General features: G+C 46.0%; 1 protein-coding gene across 1 annotated transcript in view; it reads right to left on the bottom strand.

Annotated features, from left to right (window-relative positions):
* Window positions 1-951: 951 nt before the first annotated feature.
* The window catches only part of LOC148511446 (1-aminocyclopropane-1-carboxylate synthase-like protein 1), a 43,244-nt gene continuing 21,012 nt past the window's right edge, over window positions 952-23,183 (bottom strand). The window contains exons 11-14 of the mRNA XM_088442193.1: window positions 20,007-20,148; window positions 14,197-14,339; window positions 3,358-3,511; window positions 952-1,036 (exon numbers count right to left, since the gene is read on the bottom strand). Coding sequence (XP_088298319.1) covers window positions 993-1,036; window positions 3,358-3,511; window positions 14,197-14,339; window positions 20,007-20,148 — 483 coding nt within the window. The 3' untranslated portion in view covers window positions 952-992. The remainder of the gene's footprint in view (window positions 1,037-3,357; window positions 3,512-14,196; window positions 14,340-20,006; window positions 20,149-23,183) is intronic.

Raw genomic sequence — 23,183 nt, 5'->3', positions numbered from 1 at the left:
CTAGCTCATTGAAGGGGAGATGTATCAAGACTTGGAGAGAGATAAAGTGGAGAATTTGCCCAAAGCAACCAATCAGCTCCTGCCATATCATAGACAGTGCTAGATAAATGACAGTTAGAAACGGATTGGTTGATTTGGGCAACTTCTCCAATTTATATCTCGCCAAGTCTTGACACACCTCCCCCTGATAATAGAGTAAGGAATAATTTGTTCCTCTGCTCAGGTTCAGACATACAAATATACTGTACTTCAAACATCCTCTTCACTTTAAAAGCATTTAAACTTGTATTTGTGGATTTACACTTCTAAGGGGCATATTCAATTAGCCACAGGAGTTCACCCCCGACTAATTGCCGGCCCAAAGTCCAGCAGCGTGGGGAATAGCTATTCAATTACAGCTTATTCCACGCGTCGTTAAATCGGGACTCGCGCGCGTAAACACAGATTGCGCGAAAGCTGCGGAATCAGTGTGTTTTTCCCTCATGCATGCGAGGCCGAATAGGCTTTTTTTACGCAGATTTTACCTCGCACCTCCATGAGGTGCGTAGTAAAGTCCGACTGCGGGGACTCGTGCTGGGTCTCAGGGACTCTGCTCGAGGAATCCCCCCTAATTGAATCAGATCAGCGTGACAATAAGCCGCGGGGTGAACTCCCGCAGCTAATTGAATATGCCCCCAAGACTTGGTTTTCATTTATTTGTGGATCCCCATCAGCGGCGGAGAAACGCGTTGTCAGACTTACTAGTGATTACCAGTTGGTGCCAGCCCAGCATATCTCTTTTGCACATACTGTAACTGTGGGGGTACCATACCAGGGACCCCAGATTTTCAGAAGTACTCGAGATCATTATAAGCAAAAGGGAGTGATAGAAAATAAATCCTACTGTAATGTCTGACAAATTCTTTTATTGAAACAACACATTAATAAACCCTTGAAAGCCTAGCGATTTGGCTGGACTCATTACATTATTTGCATTTGTAGTTCCCATCCTGTCATTCTGATCCGCGCTGTAATACTTTCTTCAGTTTCTTTATACCTGGTGATAAAAAATACACAAGGTCGACCATGATATATTTCTGATGTTTTGTGCAATGAATTGTGCACACAGGCTAGTTCTGTACATGGTTTAAGAGTTATCAGAAACAAGTACTAATATAGCACAACAGAGCATGGCTCTTAAAATATAACCAGAAATAAGACAATTAGGACAGGTCCACATACAGTATGTTGACATGAATCTGCATAAATTGAAGAATCTTCTTTCTTTGGGATGGGGTAAGATAGGTGCAGCATTACATACAGTTCACCGTACATGTCCTCCCCCACTATGTATCATCTAGAGATTGTGGGTCTGATTCAGTAGTAAATGCGATTACAGATGCACACAGAGAGATTGTTTGCCATTGCACAGGCGTATAAGCCGCACAGCGCGTGCGCAGCAATTGCCCTGCGATTCTGGACGCACAGAGCAATACCACGCAAAGTGAGTGACAGGCTGTCAGCGTTTGAGGTTGGTGACAGTGGGGTGGTCAGAAAAACGCAGGGCGTGTTTGTTTGAACGCCGTTTCATGGGCGTGCATAAATAAGCCACTGCGATTGCATACACCGCATGAGAGCCGTCTGCATGCGAGGAGACATGAAGTGTCTGCGGCTGGACAGACCTGTTGTAAATGCTTGCGTGACTGACCGATGTGCATCGATGTTACCGATGCTTATGCAGATTGGCGACATTGGACGGATATGAGAAAGCAGTAGTGGGTGTCTTTATACCAGCTGAGCTGTGGCAGGTATTAGCGTATTTTCACAGTTGCGTTCCGTACGAAATCGTAGCTGCGATATGTACTGAATCAGGCCCTGTATCTAACCAACAATACCTGCTCCCCCCACCTCTCAGCGCTCCTGCCTGCCTAATAATAAGAATTACTGGGTTTGCTGGCAACCGCTTCCACATGCACGGTATGGCTAAATCTATTTAACATGAGCACCGACACATTTACTGTTCAGTTATCGCCCTCTCGGCGATAGCAATAGATAATCATGGGAACATGGTTTATTGTTTTAATAAAGCATTTGAATGTGTACATTATTTTGTAAAATAGTCCTATACGTATTCTATTTTATTTTCTGTTCCCTGGATTTACTGGTCCAAGTATTTTCCCCTGGGATAGGTCGCATCCATACTATCCGACTCTCCCCTATTGCTGTAATGGACTAGCATATCGAAATACCTGGACATATGGAATACGGGTAACCCCTCTGATTACAGGTCTCTTGAGACTGAACTTGTGGCAGAATTCTTTCAAAATAAATGACACTTGAAGCTGACAATGAGAAAGCTGGGGAAAGGCCAGTGTGCGTCAGGGAGTTCTAGTAGCCAGGACACGTACCTGTGGCAACCGGGTTACTATGATTTGTTGCTTTGCGACACCAAATTTAGAATATATTTTTTCACTTTGAGGGAGATCTTTCAAGCCTTGGGGAGAGCTAAAGTGGAGTAGTTGCCCATAGCAACCAATCAGCTTCTAAAGCTGGGCACAAACTAGGTCGACGGGTCGGGCTATCTGACGATTGGTCAGTGTATACACACTTACCAATCGTCTTCCCGATGTGCCGCATTTAAATTTGCCCACCCAGTTGAGTTGTCACTCATTGGCGGGTCCCTGCAGCATGTGTACGGGCGATCGGCGGCTCCACCGTACACACCAGCAGATGACCGATATATCTTTCAGAGCTGATCCGATATGTCTGTGAACAACGTCGTTCACAGACATATCGGGTGAACAATCCCGCCGATGTACTATAGATATATCGACCATTCAATGGAACAGCCGATATATCAGTGTGTACCCAACTTTACCGACCTTGCTAGATAATTAACGGATAGAAGCTTTATCTCTCTCTGAGGCTTGATACAACTCCCACTTTGGGGTATATACAATTAGCCGCGGGGTTTACCACGTGACTAATTGTCGCGCTGGTGGTGAGTCAATTAATGGGGATTCCACGCGCGGGTGTCCACGAGTCCCCGCGCGCGAGTCCCCCGCTGTCGTGCTTTACCTCGCACCTCATGTAGGTGCGAGGTAACAGGTGCACGAAGCTGCCCTTGTCGGCCTCACGCACGACAGAATAACACACTGTTTCCGCACTTCTCGCGGAAACAGTGTGTTCCCGCGCGCGAGAGCACATTTTCCCAGCGTGGGGAAAAAGCTATTTTATTGAATAGCTTAACCCCGCACCGCGGGACTTTCAAGCCCCAATTACTCGCAGGAGAAGTCCCGCGGGTAATTGTATATACCCCTTTGTGTTTTCTAGGTATGCACTTGTGAATTTCCGTCAGTTTGAAGGCGATTTACTTACACACGAGTAAAATGTCACTTGGGTAAGCAGTGGTCAAACGAAACCATCCAGGCTCGCAGCATTTAAAGGCTTGTCCGGGAATGATGTAAAGTTTCTCATCAAAATTTTTTTTCCATAATTCCATCTCTGCTTCAAATGTCTGGGAAGCTAAAAACTAAACGTAGAAGACAAATTAGTGTAAACGACAAGAACTTTTCTTTAAAACTATTTTCATACCAACCAATGGTCCAAATTTTGGCGATTGGGATGTTTGTCAGAGTTGGGAGGTATTCACCTGCTAAAAATGCAGATCACTCACCACAAAAATGGTTCCCCCACTATACTAAACTTACAAATAATGGGCGGTATACTACACCTTAGACTTTTAGGGGGGGATTTTTAATCGAAAAATGGTGTCACAGGCGCTCACTTAGATGGGGGTTCTGGTGGTTAGCAGCAAGACCCAACTGAAGAAAATCCCTTATTCTTCTAGGACAATGTTTGAAAGAGGGGCATATGTAAACATATGCAGAAGGTCTGCGCTTAAAACTCACTCTCTGTATGTGCTGAACCGCTGTGTTTTGTTCAATAGAGGACAAAGAGAGTGAAAATATATATGTGTGTGTGTGTGCCCAGTGATGCTGGATGAATGCAACAAAGGAATAAATTATACTGCGCTCAGCTGATATGTGTACTGTTTAGGACCAGATAAACTAATTACAAATGGTGCGAGTATTGGCTGATGAAGAATACACCTGGGGGGAAGGAGAAGGTGGTCTACAAATGGGATCTAAATGGTAGATATAATAAAATATAACATAAAAAATATAGTAAAATATAGCAAACAGAACACCTTGTACCAAATGATAATTGTCAATGGTAACCATGTATGAATTGTACCAAAACATAAACAGAAGTAAAGGTAAAGAAAATATTTATTGGTATGTAAAAAATGCTAAACCATAGAACTGGAAAACCTGCACATGATGTGTGCTCAAACCTTGATGGACTGAAAACATGCACATGCACTAACTTGATCAGTGTGAATGATCACAGGCCCTGATTCAGAGCCGGACGCTCTGACAGAGCGCTCGCTCTGAATCAGGGCCGGGCTGTTTTCTTTTTTGACCGGCCTCCTGGCCGCTCACATAGCTGTGGGTGGTCAAGACCATCGCGACCATCGGGCTTGCGATGAGATCCTTGCGGTAGGGTCTCGTGGCCGCAAGCCCTGGAGTGCTTTTGGCCCTATCAGAGCCAAAAGCACTCCCACCGACATCACTAGTGATGTCAGTGGGGCTGGCCCCAGACGGTAGGTGTTCCCATGGGAACGCCTCCGTCTGGCCAGCCACGCCCCCGGCACGCCTACCAAAGGGGGCGTGCTGTCACTCACCATCGACAGCACGCTTCCTTTGGTTCGACACCCATAGCAACGGCTTGGCTGTCGCTATTCGGGTCTCGCGCATGCGCATGACGGATGGGGCTAACATCGACCCACTTGCGAGCGCTCAGCGCTCGCAAGCGGGTCTGAATTAGGCCCACAGCTTGTGTGAGTCAGTGTGTAGAATAATAGGGCCAGAATAGATGTTGTAAATAAGTCTCAATGCAGAGGATAAAGGACCTCATTCAGACCCGCTCGCAATCGGGTCGATGTTTAGGCCCTGTGCACACGCAGCGGCCGCACTGCACGTGCGCAAGCCCCGGAGCGAGAGAGAAATTCTCTCGCTCCGGAGCTCACTACAAAAGGGACGGCTGTCGATGTTGATCGACAGCTTGCCCCGTTTTGTAGGCGTGGCGGGGGGGTGGTTTCACAAACGGAGGCGTTCCTTAAGGAAGTTTTGTGGACGGCCGCACTGACATCAGCAGTGATGTCAGTGGGGAGCTTCCTGCTCGATAAGAGCACGAAGCTCCCTGGGGCTGGCGATTGCCGAGACCCAACCTTAGGGTCTCGTCGCAAGCCCCGATGGTCTTCACCATCGCGACCATCAACCTGTTCGGTCGCTAAAGCTGTGGGTGGTAACCCACAGCTTAGCTAGCGACCAGGAGGCCACACTTCAACACAGAAGCGGCCGCCCACATTCAGAACGAGCGCTCGCATTATGCGAGCGCCTCTGAATGAGGGCCAAAGTCTTAATGAAAAAATAGTTAATGTTAGTGGCGTCCCTCTAACGTTGATGTGCTGGGATGATGCGCTATGTAGAGATGCCCGGGAGTTTCTTCTTGGGGCTAGGATTGGGTGGACCCGGTGCTGCGGAGGTATGCTCCTGACAGCGTGTGTCGCTGGCAGCCGCAGTGCCGGTCGTGTGTCTGAGTGAACAGGCAAACAGCGGCAGCACGTGCTGATGCGAGCGCTACTGTCTGACAGGGGGAGATGTCACGGCAAACACCGCTCTGCTGGAGCTCTCTGCCATGTGTCTTCTCCTGAGAGGGGGGAACTTACCTCTATCACTTCGCGGGCACTGTTCCTACCCCTGCCGGCTGTTGTTCTGCGTGATGACCGGTCGGTGCTTCCTGTGACGCCGCTGGATGTGTCACGCGACCGTGTGGAAATAGATGGTTCCTCTTCCCGCGTTAAAAGGGGGGTATTCCAGGATGAAGTAGGCAGGCGTTCGTGGTTCTTGGTTATAGCAAAAAATATGAATAGGGGAATGATCTCCTACGCGTGTCTGCCGTGCGGCCTTCCTTAGGGAGTTAGGTGAATGTAGTCCTGCTATGGGTGGTATTTATTCGTCAGCTTGTGACATCATGGGGGTTTGTCTGGATAATTGGCACAGTCTCCATTTTACATCAATAATATAATATATACACACACTTGGCTTATGTCGTTTCTTGATAAGAATGGTTATAAAAGGGATTTGTTGTTTAAGTTAAAGATGAATCCTTCCAGAGGTAATTGTGGTGAATAATAATGTGGTAATATCAGGTGGTGGTTTCAGTAGGTTAATTGGAGTGTGCTCTTAAATATGAGCTTGTTCAGCAGACAAAAATTATTCCTAAAATTGCGATCAATTGGTACTTATTTTTATTTATTCTCCTTAATGATTAAGGGAATAATAAAGTAAAACTAATAAAAGTGGGTATTACTAATTTGGATGTTTTGAGTAAGATATGTACTTTGTGTAAAAAAGTGTAATGATGTAAATAAATATATTCATTACATGATGAGATGTAATAATTTAATAATTTTGTAAGGCTCTGATGTTGAAATTAACAATAGACATTACATACAAAATAAAAATAATAATTAAATAAAATTATTTAAAAAAATAATAATAATAACAATAACAATAAAGCTATCTCTAATTGGTATATTCTACTAATAGAAATTGTCTTGCATGGATCCGTAAATAAATGATCTGTCAAAAAAACTATTCTCAGAATTGTGAATAAATTCTACTTCCCTTCTTTACCCATTTTTCCCTGTGATAACTGCTTTTACCTCGTTATCAAGGTTTAGTCCATAAGGGGCTAGTGTTTTTAAGGTCACCATCCATTTAAGTTCTTCTTTATTTATTTTTTGATTATGGTCACCTCCCCTCCAATTCTTTTTAACTGATTGAATGCCTAAGAAAAGTATACCTGTTGGGTCTTGGTTGTGATACAGTTTGAAGTGGTTGGATAGATTATGTGTATCCAAACCTCTCCGAATGTTTCTTATATGTTCCAAAATCCGTATTTTTAATTTCCTGGTTGTTCTTCCAATATATTGTTGCCCACAGGGACAGGTGATGAGGTAGATTACTCCTTCGTGGTCACAGGTTATATGAACTTGTATTTTGAATTCTATATTTGTCTGCTTGGAGGTAAATGTACAGGTATTTTTGGTGGTGAAGTTCCTTGAGAGTTTACATGGTGGGCACCTTCCGCAATAGAAGAACCCTGGGGTGAGTTGTTGCCTTCTCAATGTTTTTTGTGTTTGCTCTTTTAATGGCAAATGACTGTGTACTAGCTTTTGTTTAAAGTTCGGGGCTCTTCTAAATACAATCTTTGGTTTTGCAGGAAGAATAAGGGTTTCATCCCCTAGCAATATGTGCCAATGTTTTTGTAGTATCTTATTGAATTGTTTGTAGTTATCGTTGTATTGTGTTATAAACAAAAGGTCAGAAGGTTTTTTTGTTTTTGTCTTATATGTCAATAACGTGTTTCTATCAGTGGTCTCAATTTTTTCAAATGTTTTATGGACCTTTACTTTGTCATAGCCTTTGTTGACAAATTATTGTTCTAATACATTTCCTTGTGTTACGTAATTGGCCAAGTTGCTACAATTTCTCCTGATTCTTGTAAATTGACCTGTCGGGATATTTTCTAACCAATTTGGGTGATGCCCACTGTTTGAGAGTATATATAATTATTTACATCGACTGGCTTGTTGCAGGTTTTGGTGCAAATTTGATCGTTTTCAATATATATAGTTATGTCCAAAAATTGACTTGTGTTTTGCTACAGTTTGTCTTGAAGATGAGGTTATTGTCGTTCTGATTGATATCTTGAAGGAATTCTAGTAATTTTTGTTTGTCCCCATGCCAGATGAACATGACGTCATCTATAAAACGTCTCCAGAGGACCAGGTTTGTCCAGAATCTATGCTCTGACCAGATGGTGCGCTCCTCCCACCTACTCATAAAAGGTTAGCATAGCTCGGGGCAAACCTGGTCCCCATTGCTGTCCCAGTGTCTTGTCTGTAGTGGCTGCCCTGAAGCCAAAAATAATTGTGCTGTAAAATAAACTGTATACAGTCAGCTATGAAGTTGGTTTGTGTGTTCGTCATGTTCGTGTCTTGTTCTAAGAAGTGTTTAAGTGATTCTGTTCCTTGTTTATGGTTAATGACCGTGTATAATGAAGTTACGTCGCTAGTACAGAGCCAATAATCTCTGGACCAGTCAAGCTTGTATAATTTTTGAAGAATGTCTGTTGTGCCACGGATGTATGATTTTTGGATTTGTACATATGGTTGTAGAAAGATGTCGATATATTATGAAAGGTTTGAAGTGAGTTACTTCCAGATATTATGGGGCGTCCTGTGGCTGTGTGATGTTTTTATGAATTTTCGGTAGATAATACATTACTGGAATGACTGGATGGGGGTTGTCAATGTATTTGTATTCCTGTTGTGTTAGAATCCCTTTTGTTAAACCTTCATGTAGTAATTTTTTCAAGAGAGTTTGGTATTGAGTAGTTGGGCCACCCTCTTTGTCTGCTGGTTTTATTATGAGTTTATCGTTTTGAGTAAGTTCATTCAAAGCTTGTTTTTCTTTTCAGGTTAAATTCATGTTCCTAGGTGGTATTTTGGTTGGTAACTCATCTAAATCCTTAGACACTAAATTTTCAAAAGTTTCTATTAATGGCCCTTTCATATGCGAAGGGTAAAATATGGAAGGTGGTTTGAGGTCTGTATGCCTATACTGTGTGGTGTTAGGCTCTTGGTTCTGACGCATCTAAGGATTTTTTGTGAAATATTTAGCCAGGGTAAGCTTTCTTGTAAATCGATGAATGTCTAAATAAGTCTCAAATTTGTTGAGACATTTTCTAGGTGCAAAGTTCAAACCTTTATTAAGGAGGGAAATATGTGCATTGTCAAGCTGGACTGTGCTTAAATTGAAGATTCCTGTTCTCCCTGTGTTGTTTGATTGGTCATTAGTGTGTTTTTTGGATGTTTTGCTTGTCCCTCCTCTGCACCCTCTCCTGATTCGTCTCTTTTCCTTTTGTTCTGGGTGTTGCAAAGATCCTCGCAGGCCTGCATCCAGTTCTAAAAAATGTGCTCCCCAGGTTTTTTGTCAATGTCAGTCCTATGGGGGTCAGTTTGAATTATATTATTTTCGTTGGTGGGGATTGTTTTGTCTAGCTCTATTGTTAAACCTTTTTCAATTGACAACCTTGCTAATTGATCGTACTCATTATCTTCGTATATGCTATATGTGGAAAAGGTAGTGTCAACTGATATGTCCGTTTCTCTATCTGAGGTGGATTCTCTTTGTTCTTTGTATTGTTTAACTTGGTCTTGTTGCGTGATGTTTTTAGTGTTAGAGTGTAACTGGGTCATAAATTGCTGGTATGTCAAGTTTAATTTTTTGTATATTGGGCTCTTTTGTCCTCTTGTGGTGACTAGAGTTTGTTTATGTTTGTTTGGGGTATGTGTCGCTTTCTTTTTTTGTTTCTTTAAGATGTTGTCTTTGTGTAAAATGGCTTCTTTTTTGCCAACTTTGTCTCTGATTATTTTTGAGGTTTTAATGAGTATTAATTTATCTTCCTGTTTTTGCAATCTGTTATGTGTAAGTCTTTCTAAATTTATGAATTCTTCATCATCTTTGTAAGTCTCAAGCTTATCATAAAGGCACTTAATATCTGTGTTTAGAGTGTCAAGTTCAGGTTGATGTTTTTCCAAAATGAGACCGATTAGGTTACGGGAACAGTCATGGAGTATTGATTCCCATTTGAGCATGAAATCAGTGTTCTCTAAATTACCGTATATACTCGAGTATAAGCTGAGTTTTTCAGCACATTTTTTGTGCTGAAAAAGCACCTCCTCTGCTTATACTCGAGTGATGTGTGTAGCGCTGACCGGACGGAGTTCGGTCAGCGCTACACTGCACAAACACACAGCCGCCGGAGCCGGCAGCTGTGTGTTTGTTGTAATCGTAATCAGCAGCCGATGAGAGTGCATCGGCTGCTACTGCTCCCACTGCGGGAGCCATCTTCCGGCTCCTGTAGTGGGTAATGGGAGAGACGTCAAGATGTAATGACGTCTCTCCCATGCAAAGCGGACGGAGGAGCTGATAGCGGCGGGACCAGGAGCGGGGGTTTCAGGTAAGTGTTTTTTTTATTTTTTTATTACGTCTCTCTCTACTGGGGGGGGGGACTACTGGGGGCACTACCAGGGGGGATTACTACAGGAGGCACTACCAGGGGGGGATTACTACTGGGGGCACTAAAAGGGGGGATTACCACTGGGGGCACTACCAGGGGGGGATTACTACTGGGGGCACTAAAAGGGGGGATTACCACTGGGGGAACTACCAGGGGGGATTACTACTGGGGGCACTAAAAGGGGGGATTACTACTGGGGGCACTAAAAGGGGGGATTACCACTGGGGGCACTAAAAGGGGGGATTACCACTGGGGGCACTACCAGGGGGGATTACTACTGGGGGCACTACCAGGGGGGGATTACTACTGGGGGCACTAAAAGGGGGGATTACCACTGAGGGCACTACCAGGGGGGATTACTACTGGGGGCACTACCAGCTGCTGCATTTCCCACCCTAGGCTTATACTCAAGTCAATAAGTTTTCCCAGTTTTTTGTGGTAAAATTAGGTACCTCGGCTTATATTCGGGTCGACTTATACTCGAGTATATACGGTATGTGTGGGAGATTTTTTAATCTTTAGACCCTTAGGTATAAGGTTGTTTGTCAGGTACCATTCCAATGTTTTAGTGTTCCACCAAATTTTAGATTCTTTAGTAATTCGTTTTTCTAGGGATAGGAAAGTGTCACAGAATTGATTGGTATTGGTCTGTAAACTAGTGGTACTGCTAAGTTCTGTGAATACTCGGTCTGCCTTAGTTTCCCTACCTTTCCTGATGTCTAGAAGCCCCATGTGTTGGTGCAGCCTGGTACGGGGATTAATAGAATTTTAATAGAAAAATGGTGTCACAGGCGCTCATTTAGATGGGGGTTCTGGTGGTTAGCAGCAAAACCTAACTGAAGAAAATCCCTTATTCTTCTAGGACAATGTTTGAAAGAGGGGCATATGTAAACATATGCAGAAGGTCTGCGCTTAAAACTCACTCTCTGTGTGTGCTGAACCGCTGTGTTTAGTTCAATAGAGGACAAAGAGAGTGAAAATATGTGTGTGTGTGTGTGTGCCCAGTGATGCTGGATGAATGCAACAAAGGAATAAATTATACTGCGCTCAGCTGATATGTGTACTGTTTAGGACCAGATAAACTAATTACAAATGGTGTGAGTATTGGCTGATGAAGAATACACCTGGGGGGAAGGAAAAGGTGGTCTACAAATGGGATCTAAATGGTAGATATAATAAAATATAACATAAAAAAATATAGCAAACAGAAAACCTTGTACCAAATGACAATTGTCAATGGTAACCATGTATGAATTGTACCAAAACATAAACAGAAGTAAAGGTAAAGAAAATATTTATTGGTATGTAAAAAATGCTAAGCCATAGAACAACTGGAAAACCTGCACATGATGTGTGCTCAAACCTTGAAGGACTGAAAACATGCACATGCACTAACTTGATCAGTGTGAATGATCAGAGCTTGTGTGAGCCAGTGTGTAGAATAATAGTAACAGGTTGATGGGGATGGGTGAGATCCAATGTTAGGTGGAAGGGAGCTTGGTTCAAAAACTATGATCTGTATTGTCCAAGGGCCAGAACAGATGTTGTAAATAAGTCTCAATGCAGAGGATAAAGTCTTGATGAAAAAATAGTTAATGTCAGTGGCGTCCCACTAACGTTGATGTGCTGGGATGATGCGCTATGTAGAGATGCCCGGGAGTTTCTTCTTGGGGCTCCTGACAGTAAGCAGGTGTTCGTGGTTCTTGGTTATAGCTAAAAATATGAATTCATATTTTTTGCTATAACCAAGAACCACGAACGCCTGCCTACTTCATCCTGGAATACCCCCCTTTTACACGCGGGCAGAGGAACCATCTATTTCCACACGGTCGCGTGACACATCCAGCGACGTCACAGGAAGCACCGACCGGTCATCACGCAGAACAACAGCTGGTATGGGCAGGAACTGTGCCCGCGAAGTGTTAGAGGTAAGTTCCCCCCTCTCAGGAGGAGACACACGGCAGACAGCTCCAGCAGAGCGGTCTTTGCCGTGACATCTCCTCCTGTCAGACAGTAGCGCTCGCATCAGCACGCGCTGCCGGTGTTTGCCGGTTCACTCAGTACCAACCAATCAGCGTTTGTCATTTTTCAAACACGTAAAGTTAGGAGCTGACTGGTTCTTTATCTCCTTTTCCAAGCTTTGGTACATATCCCCCTCACTCTGGTTATGAGGAAGCATAGCTTGAGCGGAGCGGGGTGTGTTACAACTCACCAGCCGGTGACTGTATATACCTTACGTGTAGCAGTACAGGATGCTGGAACAGCAGTTAATACAGGATAATACGCCCGGTCTCTCAGAGCTAAGTGGGAGACATCCATCTCCCATTGATTCACTCTCTCACAGTAGATAGATGACCCCCCCCCTTTTTCAGTAGTAACTTCGGTGGCCATCTTGGAACAGGAAATGAAGCCTCCCTGAAGGAACAAAATGGAGTTCGCACAGTAGCGCACTCCCTTTTCAACAGACATTACAGGTTTAAGATTAGGTTTAGAGTTAGAGTTAGGCTGCGGTTAAGGTTATGTTTAGGGCTAGGGTAGGGCTCTAACAGTAGAAAATGTTATGTCAGCATGCCAACTGTCGACATTCACAATGTGCATGCCGACATGGCACATGTAAATGTAACACCCATGTCGACATTCTGAAGTCAACATTTTGCACTACACCCCTCTGGATAACCTGCCTGTTTTTTTTAAAGCAATTAAAACATTACATAAATAAATGTGTATAAAAGAAGTACTCAATAGTTAAGAACAAAGTGCACGTATGTTCGTGTGACATAGGGGCCCATTTATTAATGAGATTCAATAATTAAAATTTCTTATCGCCCTTATTCGCGGCAATAAGAAATCCTGTTGCAATCAATTCACTTTGCGCTGCGGGAAACCCTGGTGGCCTACTACACATTCACAGTCACCAGGGGATCCCTCTCCCAGTAAAATCTGCGATATGTATCCTGGAGGCTACAATGGCTGACGCCATCTTAACATGGAGTTAGATATCGGGGCCGGGCTATGGAATGTGAAGCTTGGTAAGCAATATAGCATATCGCCCAAAAAACTTCAGTTTTGAGGTGATTTCCCGCAACATTTGTTTAATAAATAAATAATAAATGACAAGTGACTATGGAAGACGAAATCTGTATAGGATTGAGAATAGATAAGATTGCTGGTTTTCTGCTGGGTGTTAGTGTTTATGACAGCCTTGTTGCTGGGTAAATGTATGTATGTCAGCTGGTTTGATGATCCTATGGGATTGTTGGAAGGAGGAGTTAGGTTGGGCTAGAACTCAGCCCAGCCTCTTTTGTAGTGGATCTTCTTAACAGCTGAGTATCGGATTTATCCCTGTTTTCCTATTATTCTATCTGTCCCTCAGCATTTCATAATGTCCCGGCCCCGTCGCGCTGCTCCCCCACCCAGCCAGCTGGCGGATTTTGCCCACTGTTCTATGTCCTGAAGGGTTGGGTACGGGATACGGACAGTCAGAATGCCGACAGGCAGGATACTGACAGTAGCATCCCAACAGCCAAAATCCACATTTGGTAAGTATTTTAACACAAATCTTAATATTAACCCACCCCTCCCGCAGCCTGACCCTAACCCACCCCTCCCGCAGCCTAACACTAACCCACCCCTTCCGCGGCCTAACACTAACCCACCCCTTCCGCGGCCTAACACTAACCATCCCCTCCCGCAGGCTAACCCTAACCCACCCCTCCCGCAGCCTTACTCTAACCTCTCACGCAGCCTCTCCTAACCTCTCTCGCAACCTACCTCTAACCATCCCCTTCCACAGCCAAACCCTAAGCGTCCCGCCCCACAGCCTAACCCTAACCCACCCTTCCAGCAGCCTAACCCTACACCTCCCCTAGTGCCTAAACCTAACCTCCCCTAATACTTACCGTCGGTACTGTGACCATTTGCATTCTGATGGTCGGGATCCTGACTACATCCCATACTGTATATGACCCTTATGTGACAATGTATTGATGGAGAACATACTTTCCTGAAGTCAGCCCACACGAAGATCCCTGTGGACCAGCTGAACACTGGTATTCCGATCTCCTTCAGTCCAGCGCTAAGAGCCATCTGTGATTCCTTAAGGCGTTGTCTATTGATGGGGAAGAATACATTGTCCAGCCAGTCTATAAACACACCACAATCAGAGAGGGCCGTGAGTAGCACGTGGATACATGATTCATTCTCTCTTCTTCTAATAATAACAACAATAATATTAATAACTGTCAATATACTGATTACAGGAAAACCTGAGCAGGTCAGGCCCGGGGGAGTTTCGGAATCAGAAAAACATTGTATGTGTAACATACAATTTATGTGGATGGGTCTCGCGGACCTCAGGATACCACGCATGCGCTAAGGAAAGAATTCGGCGACCGTGCTGATGCCAGATCAGACTTATGGTGCAAACACACGGCCAGATCTTTCAGATGAACGATTGAACGATTTTACCAACGATTTTATACGATTGAACAATTTCAGACAGTATTAAAATGAATGAAATCGTCAAAACCTGACTGCAAACACAGAGGATGTCAGATATTGTTATCTGACAAGCGGGAACACGCATCGTTCATCGTTGCAGGCCCACATGTCAGATTTTCTTTCAGATATGAACGATTTTTAAAATCTTTATCGTTTATATCGGACAACAAATCTGACCGTATGTATGCACCATTAGACACACTAATGGAGTTCGCTAGTGCATACGGATGGATCCATCTACCAGCGGAACACGGTATGCGTGAAATGAGTGTTTCTGAGCACCAACCATGGGATCGCAGCCGATTAAACTTTACACTGTAACAGAGAATAGAGATGAGCGACTATCATCCCAGCTCTATTCATAGACTAAACATTCAGGGCTCAATGCAGAATAGCACACAAGACGGCCACACTGCGAGCTCGGAAATATATGAGGATCTATGTATTTGGCCGCATCTATGTGGCACACCGCCCCTATCGGTCTGCTCGTTAAAGTAGCCGCCTTCACGGACAATGCACATTTGTACCAGCCCTATACCTGGTGCCAGAGATCCGCCTGAAGTGAGACCATGTCTGTGCACGCGCACCTCTAAATAGCCGGCAATTCCGCTACACGCCCACAGAACACTTGCAAAAAAAATCATCATTCAGAATGCCGACATAACGACTACATTCCCTAGGCGGTGCAGTGATTGAGTACTTGGCGGTGCCTGCGGCGTGGTAGAGTGGGAACAGTAGGAATAATATGTGCGTTACCTACATTCTGTACATTCTCTACATATATGAGGCACAGAGGACTCACAGCATACAGGTCACACACTTTAATAATCCCAATTAGTTACCTCCCTCCGCTCTTAGCTGCTTGGGACATACTGTATTGGTTAGTCTGACTAACTAAAAGTAGAGATGTGCCCTGACCCAGAGCCGGATGTAGATCTCATGGGGCCCTAGGCAAGATACCAGTTTTGGGGCCCCCCTCCCTCAAACATTCCATAGCACTAATTAATTTCTGATTCTCAGCACGGAACCCCCCTCCTCCTCTCACAGCACAGACCCGCTCTTTCACTGACCCCCTCTCCCGTCTCAGCAGTCAGCATAGACCCCTCCCCATGCAATGCCCCTGTACTAGTGCCCCTTATGCAATGCCCCCTGTAGCAGTGCCCATTAAGCAGGGCCCCTTATGCAATGCCCCCCGTAGCAGTGCCCATTATGTAATGCCCCCTGTAGCAGTGCCCATTAAGCAGGGCCCCTTATGTAATGCCCTCTGTAGCAGTGCCCTTATGCAGGGCCCCCTGTAGTTGTGCCTATATGTATTGCCCCCTGTAGTTGTGCCCTTTAAAGTAGTGCCCCTGTAGTAGTAGTAGTGCCCCTGTAGTAGTGCCCCTTTTGTTGTGCCTTTTGCCCCTGTAGTAGTAGTCCCCCATCCCCATCCCCTAATTACCTCACTCCACGCGGCCGTCGTCCGGGCTGAAGCTCCCGCAGCCGCACTGACTGCATCTAACTTGATCAAGCAGTCGCGGCTCCGCAGGCTCCTCACGTCGCGGGTGACGTCATGACAGTGCATCACTGGGAACGCTGGCTCTGAAGCGATCGGAGGCTTCAATATCCTCCGATCACTTCAGAGACAAGTGTTCACTGGCCCTTTACTGAAACGCCACCTCCTCCTTCCCTGTCCTGGTAGGAGCAGGGCTCTGGACATGGTGGTGCTGCTGCTGGCACCGGCCGGTGAGAGGAGACACAGCAGCAGCATGTCCAGAGCCCTGCTCCTACCAGGACAGGGAAGGAGGAGGTGGTGTTAAAATGCAAGCTCTCTCCAGAGGCGGTTTCCGGGGGGGCCCGTGGCCGGGCCCCCTGAGACCTGCGGGCCCTAGGCATCCGCCTAGGATGCCTAGCGGTAAATGCGGCCGTGCCCTGACCCCCTGTTTTGGTTTTGGATCTGGATCTCCCCTGGTTTTGGATCTGAGTGCTGATTCAGACGCGCTTGCGAGCACATAGCGCTCGCAAGCGGGTTGATAGCCAGGCAGTGCGCATGCATGGCGTGCACACTGCGCGTGCGCGGGCCCCGTAGCGAGTGAATTTTCACTCACTGCAGGACTCACTACAAGACAGGGCAGCTGTCGATTGTGATTGACAGCTCGCCCCGTTTTGTAGGCGTGCAGGGGGGGTGGCTGGACAAACGGGGGTGTTCCTGAAGGAACGCCTGCCGTTGTGGGCGGCCCTACTGACATCACCAGTGATGTCAGTAGTAAACTTCCTGCTCTATTAGAGCAGGAAGTTCACTGGGGCTTGCAATGGAACGAGACCCTACCACAAAGGTCTTGTCGCAAGTCCGATGGTCGCGATAATCGAGACCATCGCCAGGCCGCCCGCTAAAGTTGTGGGTGGTCACTCACAGCTTAGCGAGCGGCCTGGAGGCCGGTGAACAAAAAAAAAAAACGGCCCGCCCTAATTCAGAGCGAGCGCCTCTGAATCAGGGCCTGAATCTGGTTTTGGATTTTTTTCCTTGGTGTTTTGTTTTTCGGTTTTGGTTTTGGATCTGGATTTTTTTTCAAAAAATTATAAAAATAGCTAAAATCACATCATTTGGGCCTTTTTTTGTCCCTACAGTATTATTAACCTCAATAACATTTATTTCCAGTCAATTTTGACCACCTCACACAATATTGTTCACCAACATAGGTATAGGCCAAACCAACTCACAAGTACGTTCAATAGAAAGTAACAATGCAACTCAGATATTTACTAAAAATTTACATTGTGCATAGAATATTCTTGGTCAAAACAATTAGTCGCCCCCAGCACATGCCTATTCTCACTGCCCAATCTGTATTTTCCTCATGGGGGGTACCGGGCCACCAATGACTGTCCCTTGTAAAGCCCTGATCAATCAGACTTTTTCTTGAACAGTTCCCCAAAATCTCCCTGACCATTGAAAACAGTGAGTCAGAAACAGTGCAGGTCGGACACAGTGTGGGTCTAATATATTGCGGGATACAGTGTGGTTGGTTACAGTGCGGGTCTGATATAGGCCCTGATTCAGAGCCGGACACTCTGACAGATCGTTCGCTCTGAATCAGGGCCGTCCTTCTTGTTTTTCAGAGCGGCCTCCTGGCTGCTCGCATAGCTGTGGGTGACCACCCACAGCTATAGCGAGCGGCCAGGAAGATGATCGCGATGGTCAAGACCATCGCGACCATCGGGCTTGCGACGAGACCTTTGTGGTAGGGTCTCGTTGCCGCAAGCCCCAGACTGCTTTCGGTTCTAACAGAGCCGAAAGCACTCCCCCTGACATCACTTGTGATGTCAGTGGGGCCGGCCCCAGACGGTAGGCGTTCCCATGGGCCCGGCACGCGCACCAAAGGGGGCGTGCTGTCACTCAACATCAACAGCACTCCCCCTTTGGTACGAGACCCGGAGCGACGGATAGCCCGTCGCTATCCGGGTCTCGCGCATGCGCGCGACGGAGCCAGCTCCGTCGTGCGCATGCGCACTGGGCCACCATCGACCCGCTTGCAAGCGCATAGCGCTCGTGAGCGGGTCTGAATCAGGCCCATAGTGCGGGATACAGTGTGGGTTGGATACAGTGGAGGCCGGCTGCAGTGTGGGTTGAATGCAGTGCGGGATACATAATGGGTTGGATGCAGTTCAGGTTGGAAACAGTGTGGATTGGATACACCAAAAGTACACTTACTGTGACAGCAGTGTCGGCAGTGCGGGGGTTGCTGACAGTATCCTCAGTACATGGAATGGCAGTGCTGTGGTGTTGGCAGTGTCCTCAGTGAAGGGTACCAGCGGTGTCGGCAGTGCGGGGGTGCCAGCGGTGTCGGCAGTGCGGGGGTTGCTGACGGTATTCTCAGTACATGGACTGGCAGTGTGGGAGTGCTGGCAGCGTCCTCAGTGCAGGGTAGAGTTGGCAGAACAGGGGGTGCCAGCGGTGTCCTCAGTGCAGGTTTGTTCTCAATGCAGGGTGCCGGCAGTATGGGGGAGCCAGTGGTGTCAGCAGTGTGGGTGCTGACAGCTGGTGTGTCGGCAGCGGGGGGTGCCGGCAGCAGGTGTGTCGGCAGCGGGGGTGCCGACCGCGGGGACCAGCGCCATCTTCTTTTAGTTGTCTTTTCCCTGCATTCATGGGATTAACGCTGATTGGCTGAGAGCCGTGACAGACGGCTCTGTCAGCCAATCAGTGCTTTGCCCATTAAAGGCAAAGGGATTTTAAAAAATGACCGATCGAGGCAAAACCTCGAGATCCGACAGCAGAGGTTTTGCCTCGGGAGAGAGATCCGGGGCAGGCTGGGAGATCCGAGCTTTGCTCGGATCGCCCCAGATTCCCAAAATTTGGGTGGGTTCGGTTCTCTGAGAACCGAACCCGCTCATCCCTTAACTAAAAGCAATAAGTACACTGAATATGGTTTTAGCATTACCTATTATATTTATTAGCCTTATCGTATCATCCCTTTAGTTCTGGATACTAATTAATTACACAGGTTCTGTGGCTGATTAAAACCAGGTGCAAGCACCATTGCTAACTCCACAAATGATCCCTACCACCCTACTAGTAGCTAGTATAAAGAGCAGCACCCAGGTGCCATTGGTAAGTGATAAAAACAGCCATCACCTTTCTAGCCACTTAGCAGGAGATTTATCAAACTTTCTAAAAAGGACAAGTGGAGGTGTTTCCCATAGCGACCAATCAGATTGTGGCTATCATTTATCTAGTACATTCTATAAAATGATAGCTAGAATCTGATTGGTTAGTATGTACAACACCTCTACTTGTTCTAAATGAAAGATGTGCGCAGAACCCTGTGTTTTAGTTATGGTTTTTTGTAAAACCGCCATCAAGTGTTGAGCTAAAATCATGTAATTTGCACCTGTTTACATGCAATCCAAAACCCGAGACCTGGTTTTTACATCCGAGTTCCAAACTTGCGGGAAGACCCCAGACGGAACCTGGTTCTACTCGGAACCTCCAAGTTCGGGTGTGTTCAGTGTTCAGCAAATCCGAACCGCTCATCTCTATTCTAAATCTATCACTGGAGCAATCATTGGTCATTGAGTTCCCTTCATGGTGGAACACATGGCCATTGCCAGTGCCAGCTATTCATGCACCCGGCAGCGATTGCACAAAGCAAGTGTTCAGAGAGCGTCCACTATAACAGTCATACGCACTGGTCCACAGGACTGCACGCGTTTCATTAGCAAATAAACTCACCATCGTGTCAACACTGCTCTCCATAGATCCAGAACAAACTGTAGATCTAGATTTATGTGACCAGCCTGCATGGAGGTAGCTAGAAAAAGTGGGGACTGACCTCTGTCTCGGAGAAACTGATACACCATGTTCTGTGTGGGTCCTGGGCACTGGTGGAAAAATGCCAGAGGATACATGGAGTCCAGGACTTCTTGGTTTTTTGTATAAAGAATCCCCACTCTGAGGCCGTTCAATCCAAAATCCTTTATGTCAATCATAAAAGAAAAAGTTCCATAGTTAGATAAAAGGCCCAATTCACATGTTATAAACAGACTATGGACAGCCACGGATCCCAGCTTTAGTTACTCTGAGACTGCATACACAAAGTGCCTCTAAATATCCATTAGATACTAAGGGGTCAATTTAATAAGATTCAGTCTGGGCCTCAAATCCAAACTAGTCTGCATCTACGTTGGTTTAGGTCTCGATTCAAGGGTGTGCGCTAATGCCGCTTCGACTGCGTCTTTATGCTAATGCTACAGCCAATGGGATTCGTCCAGAGCCACCAACTGGCTGCGGCGCTAATCCGACCACTGTGCGCATTAGGACGCATCATCGGCTGCATCATCAAACATTGCACCAGCCTTATGGAGGTGCAGACTATCCATCTGAACATGAGCACTAGTGTCAGTGCAACTCACGGCAAATTGGGTACTAAATTATCGGCCCTTGATAATTAATACGCCCCTAAAATTTGTAAGTGCTCATTTAACTTTACCACTTAACTGGCAATTTCTTTTATTCCAAAAACCGGTCAGAAATTGTTGAGTTTTGCTATGATTGAATTGGGTCAAGAGCACCTATTTATAACTTATATAATGGTTGGGAAACAGGGGAAGTGGGAAATAGATCCGGCACAGGAGTAGTAATTGTGATATGTGTAATGTAGTATAAGTTTATAACCAACTGTAAGTTATTCTTGGTTCATATCCATATCAATAATAAGATGTTGGTGGTGCTCCTAGGAATTAATATAGTTGTACATCTGATTGGTATTCTGTTTGAATACTGCATAATACTGAATGATCTTCTGCTATTGGATTACAATACTCACCATAGAGCAAATTATACAATCGCACTGCATTCTATATACAGAATTCTGTATCATCACAACAGATTCCTTTTGCGGTTAAGGACCATATAAGAACCTATATCATACCAGAATCAATTTATTACACTGGTTGTGACTGGATTTCTTGGACACATTGTGTGATACATGATCTAAGGATATTGTGTAGATATATACTGTATATATATATATATATATATATATATATATATATATATAATCTTTTAATACTTTCGCCATTATTGTCTTCTTTAGTTTTTCTTTTTCAAAAATATTTATTTTAGTTAAGTAGGTAGAAATAAAAGTTAAGTTTTACATATTACCACAATACACTGGTTACATAAGAGTGCCCCAAATAAGGAATGTTCTTTCTTTGTGCCCTGGCAGAATACCACTCAGATATTTATAACTTATCCAACGCGGTTTTATTTAAAAAAAAATCTTGGAAACACAGAACGATTTTTAGTACATGGGTCTGAGCAGCTGCCAGGTACATACTGGAGGGCTGGGGGGTGGTGAATTTACATTTTCTCGGCAGCTGTTCCTCTCTGCAGCCACTGGGCGGGGGGTTCTGCCATGCTGGTGATTGGCAGTGATTGGCAGCACGGCAGACACTAGGGGAGGATGCAGAGGGGCCAGGAGGTCCCTTTCTATTGGCGGCTGCAGGAAGATTATCTCCTCGCAGTCGCCCGCTGTGCGTTATTGACAGGTCGCATATTTGCGACTGTGGGTTTGATTCAGAAATGGGCGGAATTGCAGAGCCGCAAGGAAGCGGCTCAAATGCAAACGCAGCTGGAGGTGTCTGTAGAAAGTAGACGTCTCCTTGTTGCATCTGCGATCCGAGTGCAGTGTCTGCAGATGCTGCCTCGGATCACCACTGCAACCATAGCGACCATCGGTCGTAATGGTGGCTCCATTGTTAAGGCTGCGTAAACTGAAACTTACTCAGCCTGGCCAGCTCCCGGCAGCCTGTGACACGCCCCAGTTTCCGGGAATGCTAGCCAGCCACGCCCCCACTTCGCCCCCCCCAAACGTCGCAGCATGTCAATCATGGCGGATCTGTGAGCAAGATCGCAGGACGTGTTCTGCACATGCGTAGAGTGGGTCCTGCACATGTGTAGACCCCATAATATCAGCGACGTTTGCAAACCACCATGTTTGCGTTCAACTCTGAATCAGGCCCTATGTCAGCCAACGCACTGCCTGGTGTGGTGGCAAACGATGCGTCCGCGCCAGGCAAGTGTTTAATATGTGAGCCACACATAAATAAAAGCGATATCCTCTATCTGACGGCAGAGCTTAGTACATATCCTCTAGATATTAAGGGGCCTATTCATCATTCCGGGGATGCGAAGAGGGATCCCTCCGCTGCCTCCTTACTGCCTCCCCGGCGGCTGTGTGCTTGTGTGACCTCATATGTGTAGCCGGGCCGACGGGGAGGAGGTACAGCTGCTTTTCGGAGCAGCTGTCCCCGCATCGGAGCAATGATGCAATGATGCTCCCATGTCAAGTTTCCCCGGCTGCGAGTTGGATGAAAACTAACTAACTATAGGACTTGCCAAGACAAATGAATACATTAATTTTGCACGTCTATGGTACCACCAGGGGCCCGAATCATAGATGAAGACTAATGCCACTGCAGCCGCCATCCCGTACGCAGCTGCCGCGCAAAAATATCTAAATATCGCCGCCACCGGGATATGCATTGAAGCACCCACCAGCATCTTTGCAAACCCAAATATCTAGATCATTCGATGTTAGCTGTCCTGAGTTACTCTAATGTCGCACAGAATAGCCGCAGGAATGGAGACGCCGGAGCCATATTTCTTGTGTACGGGATCACAGACGCGTTACCTGCCCCAAACGATCCCTGATTGCCAGCCGCACAGAAACTATATACTCGCTGCGATCGACAGTCACATACGCAGACGGACGATAATCGCCCAACCACAATACATCGCAAAGCGTACAGCTCTGAATCAGACCCCAAAGTCTCAGCTGTTCTTAGAGATGGTGAGCCTGACTCAGAGATATACGTACACCCGATGTTTAGCACATTGCTGATGTTTGTAGATCTGACCATGTGCAGATCTGGGGCTGCGATGTCGCTTGTATAAAAACGTTACAGAAAATGGGGGGCGAGGTGGGCGGCCCCGTTCTCTGGGTGCG

Source organism: Taudactylus pleione, unplaced genomic scaffold, assembly GCF_031769625.1.
Source record: "Taudactylus pleione unplaced genomic scaffold, aTauple2 ptg000306l, whole genome shotgun sequence".
Taxonomy (NCBI): domain Eukaryota; kingdom Metazoa; phylum Chordata; class Amphibia; order Anura; family Myobatrachidae; genus Taudactylus; species Taudactylus pleione.
This window is presented reverse-complemented; position numbering and strand designations above follow the sequence as displayed.